Below are 11,639 nucleotides of genomic sequence, written 5' to 3' on the forward strand. Positions count from 1 at the left end.
GACGACACTGGTGTTGCCTTTTTATTCAGTCAAAGATATCAAGTATCAACAACTAATACCAAAATCAACTAATAACAAAATCTTTCATCATATTTTGCTCTTGTGATTTGTACCAAACTAAAAAAAAATCACCTTTTGTCAGTTGAATCCTGAATATCACCAGTCAGGATTAGACTGACCTTAACTAATGTATTGACACTGTCTCGAATACACACCAGACAATCAATGGCTGTTAATTGTGTATCAGACATGAAGTTATAGAGAGCATTGTGCATCTGTGTGTAAGAGAGAAATTCAATAACTCAGAAGAGTCTATTCCCCAGTGTAGCGCGGAGGTCTCTTCTCTATGAAGGCAGCCATACCCTCCTGTCTGTCCCGCGTGGGGATAACCTGCAGAGAGCGGGGCAAGGGTTACAGCAGGGCAACAGCGGGCAGCTTCAGAGGGATTAGACTGAGCATCAGTTGAACCCGACTGAATTCTCCTCACTGCTTTATACTGGGTATTTTTTTCATGGGTACCAACACATGAGAATGAGCCAAGTCTTTTGTTGTTTTGGAATTTTAAGTTGAGAAAAAAAAAAAGTTTGACTCAAACACTGGAAGCCTTACCCGAGCATAGCACATCCTCTCTATAGCCATCGCTGAAGTGATGTCAACCTAGAAAGAGTTGAAAGACTGATTTTAGTCACTATGGTCACTGATGGAAAATAATGAGAAAACATGATGTATGAGTCATTGTCTACCTCAACGCCTCTGTTCATTGCTTCTTTTGCCATCCGCAGAGCGATAGGAGCCTGGGCAACAGAAATGAAACTCATCAGGGTTAGAGGGAAAAAGGTTTGACATGAGACCCTGCGACCCCAGGCGACTGTACTGGCACCATGAAGGTAAGAAAAAATGTAGAGGAATGACCAAAATAAATCAAGAGACATTTATTTTCCTAATGCAGCATAAACTTTAGATAACAGTGTAAATTCAAGGCTCATGCAAAATCCAGTGAATATGACCTCATAACATATTGTAGGAGCTATTTATTTGTTGTTAGTATTTAGTTGTTGTTTTATTAATAATTAGTATTGTTTGATTCATTATTCTAGATGTTTGCTTTATTTAGATTAGATTTTTGATAGTATTTTCTTTTGCTAGTAGTTTTTTCAGTTTAGTTATTTCCTTATTTAGCATATTTAGTTTTTTGCGTAACTAGTACTTTGTTTGTTTTTGTTTTTCTTATGAATTGGGAAACACTGTGGGCACCTGAGGTTATATAAGTAGGAAGGCAGGCATAGGACCAGAATGCACCTGGGTGGGCCTATGGTTTTTTTTTTTTTTTTTACCAGAGCAAGAGAGAGATGCAGGAAACAGGATCTCTTTGTATTTTTGTTTGCTTACTTGTTTTTGACAAATAAACCATAAGAAACGCAGAAACTTCTTTTGCCTGCGTACACCACATGCCCGTGGTGCGTTACTGGCCCCTTTGATTCTAAGTTTCATCTAAGTTTGATTTTGTTTTTATTTGTTTGGTTTTTTTTTTTGACAAATGGTCACTACACATATAATACTGCAATCTGAGCAACAGATGCATGGCACTGAATAAGTTGTGAACCAGATGAATAACAAGTAAATAATATAAACTACTCCATTTGAATGAGCAGTTTTAACCCACTGCTTCAGCGTATTTTGACCATAACCACAGATTTGAGTGTCACTAATCCAAATTTATTCAAACAGAAATAGTAAGCTGATGGCAACAATGACGACAGAACTTTCACTCAACTGTTTATCGAGTGTAGATAACCAGATAATCAGTTATGTATACGTTCTACGGCGTAAAACATTTGCATATATGAGTTATTGTTTTGCCAAATGAGCACTGATATAAGCTGCCGTTAGCCCTCATTTACTAACGGGGAAATGACATCTGTTGTTGGATGCAATCCCAATTTAATGGAACTAATCAAAACAAAAACAAATGAAACATATAGAAACATCACCTGTAAAACGTCGGCCTTCCAGTGAGCAATGTCGAAAAATCTGCTTCCAAAGTTCAACCTGATTCCCAACCCCTGGCTTGGGAGCTCACACCGCTTATCATCTCCTACATCCCATTTCATTTTACATCAATGCAAACCTCTGTCAATCATTGAATCCACACCAACATGAGCATGTGTCTGTGGATGTGTGTGTGTGTGTGTTTGCGTGTGCTGAGCTATTTGTGGTCCATTTCTGCACTTGACTGCCACTCCGGCCCTGCCTGACTGCAGGCGTCTCAACTGGAGTGAAAGAAATGTGGAACGACAGAAGCCTGGAGAGAGGGAAAAGAGGAGGGAGAGGGAGAGAGAGGGGAAGGTGGGAAGAAAAAACACTAGGAAGAGAGGAGGGCAGAATGAAAAGAGGCAGACAAGAAGCAGAGGAGATAGGACGAGGTAAGAGAGCTGGTCGCCGCCTGGAGGAGGAGGAGGAGGAGGAGGATGGAGAAAGGATTCATCATTATCTGAGCTGTGGCTGAAAACGTGTGTGTTTGTATTCTAACCTGGGGCAGTATCTCTCTGGCCAGGCTGAGTGCCTCTCCGTAGGCAGCGTCTCCTGTCTGGTTCTGCTCTACAGCTCTGTTTACGAGCCCCATCTCCAGAGCTGTCTGTCCTCCCACACGCTTACCTGATAACAGACAGACAGAGAGAGACAGTGATACGCGAAACCTCCGCTGACCGACAAGCATCCTGTGTCTAAAGCAACATGTCAGCGTTTCTGTAACTCCACCTGTGAAGATGAGCTCCTTGGCCAGAGTGATGCCAACCATCCTCGGCAGCCGCTGACTGCCCCCTGCAGGACAAACCACTTCAAGGTCAAGCTCTCACAGCTGCTTTGTCTCTTGACTAAGACTCTCAGTACAGTGCAAGGTCATTTTTGTGACCTCTGTTCATCTTACCCGCCCCTGGGAGCAGCCCCCGTGTCGTCTCAATCAGACCCATCTGTGCCGAATACGCTGAAACACACACACACACACACACACACACATAGAGGACAGTTGAAGGTCTGAGCTGCTGAGTGCCATTAAGCTAGGGAGGGCATAAAGTCTGACTGATGCCTCCGTCAGAGCAATAGACGTAAACACCTGCTCACCTAGCTCATCAGCCCTCAGCCAATCACCAAACTGCCACGTCTAATATAACCAATCACATGTAGATCAGGTTCCTGAACAGCTGGGCAGATGTGTCCAGCCTCACCAGCTATCATTAGTCACGGAGCTCATTAGAGGATCATTAACGGTGGGTGAAAAACACACACTCTCCAAATGTCAACTTCTCAGGAACAACAACAGACTTGACTTTAGCCTGACCACTGTGTATTTAAATTGATCTGAAATCATTAACCCCTTTCAGCACGGTTTTGTAATGACTGACCACCTCTTGTTCAGGGTAAGCGTTTCCTCTGTCCATAAATAAAACACAAAAATCTTCAAGCTGTTACCAGACACCCCCAATAATGTACCCAAAATAAAAAAGGTTACTGTTCTTCAACACTTTAGATTACAGTCACAGCGCTGGTCTCCTCTGAAAGGTCTCCCTTTAATAACCAAAAAGTCACAATGACTACAAGAGATACTGAAACAAAGTTACAGACGCACAAACAAAAAACGTAATAATATTTTTTTTTGCATTAATCGATTAATCATTTTGTCTATAAAATGGCAGAAAACAGTGAAAATGCCTGTTATAATTTGCCACAGCTCAAGGTGTCATCTTTAAATGTCTTTAAATGTAGAGGTTAATTTCTACTTTCATGTCTGACAAAGAAAAGCATCAAATTCTCATATTTAAAAAGCTAAAATTACATTTGGCATTTTTGCTAAAAAAAAATGATTAAAATGATCATTCAGTTGTCAAAATAGATCCTGATTAATTTTCAGTCAATTGACTGATTGATTAATTGATGAATGGTGGCAGCTCCAGAAACGGTAGCGTTCACATTTCTGCCCATGTTTATGTATGGACATTGTCTGACCTTGTAAAACTAATGACACAACCGTTAAAGGGCGCACACGTCTATCAGCCCAGATTGTTCCACTGGAACAGGTTCGAAGGTGTAACACTCTCCAGTATTTCACCACAAAAAGGCAGAATTCAAGATTTGATTTAAAAAGTAATCATAATTTTGTGTGGCAGAAATGTTTTTCTTCTTAACTTCCTAACTTGTTAATCAATCTTATGTCCTAATCTACACTCTACACTCTAGAGAAACGGCCCTGAGTGGATGTTTCTATTCGCTCCAACATCCCGTTTGGAGTCGACCACTGATCTAATATTACTGGATCTGTGACAGCTGTGAAGTGAAATTGAACTTGCTCTCCAACCCACTGATGTCCCCTAAATGTGGCGTTAATAGGCAGACTCATCCAGTTCTAGGTTGAAGGTTCAGCTGTCACTCACCTGCAGTGCGGAGGTCACAGGCCAACGCTAGCTCCAGTCCACCTCCCAGGGCAACGCCATCCATGGCTGCGATGGTTGGCACGGGCAACGAAGCTACAAAGGTCATGACAACAAAGAGAGGAAAGTTCACAGCGACTGCTGTACACGCATGCAAAAAAGGCGAGGCTAATCATTCAACCATCCGTTCTTACCTATCTGAGTCATGAGCGAACGCAGGCCGTGAACAAACAGATCAGACTCAGTGTTGTTCATGAGAGCTCTCTCTTTCAGGTCTGCACCTGTACATGTATATATAAACACACACACCATGACACGGTGTAGACAGGCCTTGATAACAAATGCCCGGCAGCTTTGAGACGTCTCAGAGGACACTAACCTGCACAGAAAACCTTTGGTACCAAACTCCTGAAGACAATCACACGCACAGTTGAGTCATGGGACAGAGTGGACATCAGCTCCCTCATCTGCACTCACAGGACACAGTGTCTCAGTGTGTGTGTGTGTGTGTGTGTGTGTGTGTGTGTGTGTGTGTGTGTGTGTGTGTGTGTGTGTGTGTGTGTGTGTGTGTGTGTGATGTAGAGGTCTGCTCACCTGTGAAACAAACACATGGCCCAGAGCGTTTCTTGCCTTGTGTCGGCACATCAGCACCTCCACTATCCCTGAGGAAGACAAAGCAACAGGAGGGAGAGAGAGAGAGAGAGAGAAGAGAGAGAGGGCGAGGGCAACAGCCAGCAATTCATTTTCATGGATTGTGATCAATTGGCTGCTTTTATTAATGATTTCAGCATTTCATGTTTCCCACTGTGATCTCGATGTACACAGCTGTTGCAGGAAAGTGTCTAAAATCACAGGTTATAAAACAGATCCTGGTGCAGCTTCCTGTGCAGAGATTGATTTGTATTGATTTCCCCAGAGAATCTAACAAGTTCCTTCAACACAACAGCACCGTTTAATAATGTTCCAGAAATGCCTCCACCTGTGGGAATATAGGCTGTTCTTCTTCAACAACTAAGCAAGTACAGACGTTTGACATTTACAGGAAATACAGGCTTTATGCTGCAGTATAAGATGGGTGGCGGAGAAGGTGCCCGTCAAACAGCTGTTAACTGAAAAGCGACTTTGTCAGCGTGAATTTGATTGTCTTTTTTCTTTTTTTAAACATTATACGTGCGTCCCTACCATCATCCCCTCCTTCTAACCGCTTTAAATCCACCTCTACAGGATCTGCCGCCTCTGTGTGCTGCCCCCGGATGTACCCGCGACTGTATCCCGTTAAAGGGCGACTGGCACCGGCCAGCGTTCGCGCTCCGTCCCGGGAAAGCAGATTGGTGGTTCGGCTGCGCGATTCCCGCAGAATCGCACCCAGGCATCGCCACGATGAGCACCTCGGCCCGGCCACTCTGCGAAGGAGCGTTGTCATGCTGGTTGACGTTGCGTTGTTAAGTTTTCCAGAAGCAGGAAGACCGCTCTACAAAGTTGTAGAAAACTTGCAGGAAGTTTGAAGCAGGTTTCTTCCTGTGAGAGGAGGGACTTGGCTGCCCCTGATCTGGCCGTCACATCAGCAGTGTCAACACCTGACAGGTTCACATAAGGTAATACACCACGTCACTGAATCTGAAATGTTGAAGGGACACACACACACACACACACACACACACACACACACACACACACACACAGCCTGCTGCCCTGTCTCTGTAGTGTCCAGTCCAGTCTTTGACCAGACAAAGCAGGTTGTTGAGGTAAGGTTTTCCATCAGGCTGCCCATGTCTAGCCTGATCATCCATTATTGAGCAGATCTTTACAGGTGGTGCAATGACACAATGGGTCTGATGGCACAACAGTCTGTGAGAGTGTGTGTGTGTGTGTGTGTGTGTGTGTGTGTGTGTGTGTGTGTGTGTGTGTGTGTGTGTGTGTGTGTGTGTGTGTGTGTGCGCGTGCACATGATCCAAACTTTGTCATACGAAATGACCAATTATAAAATATTACAAAGTCATTTTAGCATCCAGGAACATCAGATTACATTTAAATTGATCAGATTACTTTCCCTCCGCCACAGCACGCACATTTTTATTGTCCGTTTTATTGCTGCCTGGCTTTGTTTACTCTTCCTAATTAACATGGATGGAAATGACTCTGGGCAGTGAATCACATTCATTTGCGATTGAGATGTAAATGTATCATAAGTGCAGAGTGTAGGTGGATGTGTGTGCTGCAGGGTGTTGGGTCAGGAGGATGTGGATAGATGGGAAACTGAAGCTATAGCCATAACTGCATTGATGCACATTAATTAAACGCTGACCAGAGAGATAGTGGATAAAACAGACAGAAAGAAGGAAAGAAAGAAAGGATTGAGGAAACAGGTAAAATATGAGATGTGTTAAATTTAAATGTTAAACCTGAGGAGGCAGTGTTTGAGAGGTAAAGGGAGAGATTTCAGACTTGCATATCTGTTGCAGTAGAGTGAAATGTCACCTGGCGGATTTGGAAGGCAGTAGTTTGTTAAGATTTGATGTCTGGCAGATGTGCCGTCCTCTTCTCATGTGTACGCTCCTTGAGATGGAAAACTGATGGTAGGTGGCACTCACTGTTCAAGTGTGCGGGTGTGTGAGTGACAGGATCTGAGCCTGCTGGACTGTGACTGAGGCAGACAGTTTGTCTCTGGATTCAGGATTACTCAGAGTAGACACACATCACATCTGGAACATACTGGCCAACGTTGTTATGAGTGTCACCAAAAAGGACAAAGAAGGCGAGAGAAGCTGTTTTGTCTAGTGTAGCACCATTTTCTGGCTCTAACTGGACAGATTCACATCTCCCAGGCACAACGTACCTGATGCCAACCACACAGCACTTCCCCTCCAATCCTGCAGGGGTCAGCCTTGTATCAGAGAGTCGACTACAGGAGCGTGGACTCTGTCCTGTTGCTGCTCTGCTCCTGTTGCCCTCTAATGCAGTCACAACTTGTGTTAGTGACGTCTGGACCTTTGCTGGCTCCTTCCATCCACTTGTGCCCACAGATATGAGCTTGTTGGAAAAGGCTCTTCCCTCTCAACCTCCTCCACAGATCAGCGTGTGTACACTGCAACAGACCGGCCTCCGTCTCATCAAAGCCTGGGGCTGAGATGGGGCGGGGAGGCCTGGCGATGGGGCACAAGGCCCGGCATGAGTCAGAGGGAGTGAGTGGCATCCTGTTACTGTAGCTGTCTGTCAAGATCTAGACGGCAGTGATTTGCCCAGGGCGTGTACAGTGTTTTTGACCTTTGTGTCAGACGTTTTATCACACAGACATACGTAAAACTAACACACGGAGCTCTCTTTGATAGGCTTAGTCTACATTCACGGGCTTTTTGCTCCATATCGCAGTCACAATCCCTCAGGCTGGTGTTAACTCATGTAAGGAGCAAATTTACTTATGAAACCATAGAAGAAAACAAAAGCTGTGTGACACGGTCGTGTTTGTTCTCATGTATTTGTGTTGGTAGGTGTGTGTGTGTCCTTGAGTGTGTATGACAGGAATTGGGTGGCTGTGATCATGTGAGCAGATTAACTCCATGAAAGTGCGCAGAAGCAGAACCAACACCGAACATCCCATCAACATGAAGAAGTGGAATCTGTGACTCTTGCTAACATTCATATATTACTGATCAATACTATATGTAAAAACTTCAAAAACATATTAAAGAGTAAGTCTGCTGATATTCTATTTATTTCATCCGTGCCATAAACCTTCATTGTTGACCAAAGACTATGAAAAACACATCTACGAGCCGCAGCAGAGGGCGACAATAAACACGGGCACTGTAGTTAATTTTTACCCAGTCCCACATACACTGTCCTGTTGCAGTAAATACTCACTAGAGCTTCAAACATGTATTCATCCACAGCAGAAAATAGTCCCCAACAAATGCACAAATTACTCGTGTTTGAATAGAGTTCGTTACAAACTACAGTGCCCAGCCGTTTAAGAGAATTATTTACCTTTCTTCAAAGATGAAAGTGCATATTGATGATTCATTTATAAAGAAAACATCTTCAGTTGTAATGATTTGGTTTGAGGTTGAGAATCACAGACAGGCTAGAAAAGTGGAGAGAATCAAGAGATGGGCTAACACATTGTTAGTTTTGGTCTTTTCGTGGCATTTTGTTAACAAGAGTGAAAATATAGAAACTGACACAGATGAAATAGGCTCATTTTCCTCCAGGCTTGTCCGTCCTCTGTCAAGCTTCTTTTTTTTCAATAAAGATACATGAGACATCATGTGTTCTCCGTGCACAGCATAGTCTTTTTTATAGCAATACAGAGACAGCAATAAATTAAATTTAAAATTTACATGCTGTCTCTTTATGTTTAATTTTCTCCATCCCCAGCGCCCATGCACACCCACACACAAACACATCGCCTTGTGAAGAGGCAGTCAGGGTGACAGATAGATGATAGTACTCTTGGTTCAATTACATTAGAATGATGGAGTTGGTTATGTGCTGCAAAAAAAAAAAAAAAAGAGCCTCAGACTTACAGCCTGAACGATAGTGGAGCAAGATGGGAGAAGAGTTACGACCACACTGAGCCACAGGCAGAGAAAGCCAAAGAGGAGTTATAGCAATGCGCTGTGGAGGAGTTAAGGGCCAGAGTTCAGCCTAGACTGAATATATTCACTGCTGTCAAAAACTTTCACTTGTCATTATTTAGTCTGGGGATGCGACCAAAGAAAGACTAAAAATTGTGAAGTAATGCGTATGAGGCAAAGGTGAGTGACACCACTGATGGCAGAGGTGCCCCCTCCACCCCTCCACCCCCCCTCACTCAGGGTTGGGGATCAGACCCAACGTCTGGCAGTTGACAGCTGACACTGCACAAACCCTTATTAAAAAATAAAGATGTTTCCCTGCTCAGCCTGGCCCACATGCTCCACACACACACACACATACACACATACACACACATGCACACACTGTATCTTATCATAAAGGCACGGCACATCCATGCAGACAGTCATGACACATACACATGTACTACACACACATGAGCATACAACATAAGACCTCCAAATATCATGTATCCATGAGACGCAACTGTGTAAACTCACACACACACACACACACACACACACACACACACACAAACACATACGCGCACATGGATAGACACAAGCACCTCTGGAAGCTGACACCGTTTGGAGCAGTCAGGGAGAAAAGTTACATTAATGATGCTGATCGCCAGGCTTTACCGAGGCAGTTATCTGCGAACACGATCCAGCCGGGCCATTTAGACAGCAAACCCATGACAGAAGGAGCAGACAGAAACCGACACTGATCAAATAGGCTCATTTTCCCCCAGGCTGCTCTGGCCTCGGCCGAGCTTTTCTTCCATAATAATACATCAGACTGAAGATAGATATCGGTGCCTGGCCACACTCTGAAATGAAAGAGTCAGATCTGTAATATTTTACAGCCTGTCATCCATGTGAACCCTCAGTATGAAGCTGTGTCTACTTGTGTCCCCTCATCAGTGAGGAGTGAGAACTTCAGATGAAGACTTATTTTCTCTTCTCAGATTATTTCAATTGAATAACCTTTTTAAACATTAAAGGGGCAAAATTAAATACTATTTCATGATAAAAGTATAGCATGTAGAGAAAAGTCCAAAAAGTAAATGTCATTTTGTGTGGCAGGATTTTTAGTTTTTATTGTTCCCTAAGCCTGTAATCATCTAACAGCTCCTTAGTTTCACCTTGCAACCCCTTTATAAGGTTCGAAACCCCCAGGTCACCTCTTTAAAGGAGAAGATGGGATGACACCACTCTCACATCTGTGCACAGGAGTTATCAGCCAGTTAGATAGTCACAAAAATGCCTGCAAATGGAAAATCGGCACTTTTATACTTCTGTATTTGTACGGATCGAATAAAGGAGATATAATGTGTTAATCAAATAGGTGCTGAGAAGAGCCAGGCTAGTTGTTCCCCCAGTTTTCAGTCCAAAGCTTAGCCAGATTTAATTCTGGTGTTGATCTCCTCGTCTCACTCCCGGCAAGAAAGCCATGAAATGTATGTCCCCACATGTAACACTGTTCCTTTAAATCAGAATTTCATAGAATCTGGGAAAACAGCACTAGGTGCTACTTGAAGACCAATGACCTCTGTGTGACCTCTGCAGGAAACAGGCTTGAAATGCATCTTGTATACAAAAAGTGTAGCTGGTCACTGATCAGTAATCATGCTCGCAACATTTTTTTTTTACCTCTTTACCAGCCTAATTCTTATTTCTGACACACATAGCACAGTGGCATGACAAATCTGTGGTTAGGATGACAACTATCCCACCACTTGGCATAACGATACAATATTTCTTCATTATGTCACTAATTCAAAAGTCTACCTTCAACTGCTTCTGTTATTGAATGACACAGTAATGAGACACAAGTGGCCACAGTCAACAGCCTGTCAGCCTCCTTCCAATATTCAGACAAGCGCACAGATGTGGACAGCTGAATGTGTGACTTCACTGCCTTCTCAAATTAAACTTTGAGGATGCCAAAAAAAAAGGGATTAATAACTGAGTAGCACACAGTCCAATTTGAATGCATTATGTTGTCAACAAACAGCTGGGCGACAGAAAGAGGAGAAATTAGCCACTGGACCACATGAGATAAGGCCTGTTAAATCTGTGCATGGCGAAGAGGCTGCTACTCTCAGGCAAGATTAAGAGTGACTTGTTTTTTACGCGCGCGCGCGCACACACACACACACATACACACGCGCGCGCAGAGAGGGAGAGAGATAGAGATCCTCTAACTTCTTTGAGTTTGTCTGACTCTTTTCTTTTGTTGAGGGAGCAACACCTGGTGACGTCACCACCACTGCAAATTACACCCTTGTGAACTCACACACACACACAACACAAACAGTAGCCACTTCTGTGTGTGCAGAGCTGCAGTGTGAGCGCGGATGGAGAGGCGGAGAGGGAGGGAGCGCAGAGCGAGAGAGCATCGCCACAGCGCAGCACAGAGCCACAGTCACACAGAGCTGTCTGAGCGCAGTGGAGGGAAGGACGCACTCTCCACAGCGCTTCTGGTCTGCTGGACAGTGGGGTACATCAGACCCACACACACACTCACACAGTCAAGGACATATGTGAGCGGGCTGCGTCTCCGCTGAGAAGATTCCGAGGAGTCTACATCCAGGATTCAGGGATTTTGCGCAAGTCATGG

General features: G+C 44.0%; 1 protein-coding gene across 1 annotated transcript; it reads right to left on the reverse strand.

Annotated features, from left to right (window-relative positions):
* Positions 1-8: 8 nt before the first annotated feature.
* Positions 9-5,948, reverse strand: echdc2 (enoyl-CoA hydratase domain containing 2). Its single transcript, XM_022759204.1, has 11 exons — positions 5,607-5,948; positions 5,019-5,086; positions 4,804-4,891; positions 4,619-4,705; positions 4,428-4,520; positions 2,927-2,983; positions 2,758-2,820; positions 2,531-2,655; positions 744-794; positions 610-657; positions 9-390 (listed from the first exon to the last, which is right to left on the reverse strand). Exons 1-11 carry the CDS (start codon positions 5,845-5,847, stop codon positions 313-315), a joined length of 999 nt encoding a protein of 332 aa, XP_022614925.1. The 5' UTR covers positions 5,848-5,948; the 3' UTR covers positions 9-312.
* Between the last annotated feature and the right edge of the window lie 5,691 nt (positions 5,949-11,639).

Source organism: Seriola dumerili, unplaced genomic scaffold (assembly GCF_002260705.1).
Source record: "Seriola dumerili isolate Sdu_G_001 unplaced genomic scaffold, Sdu_1.0 BDQW01000321.1, whole genome shotgun sequence".
Taxonomy (NCBI): domain Eukaryota; kingdom Metazoa; phylum Chordata; class Actinopteri; order Carangiformes; family Carangidae; genus Seriola; species Seriola dumerili.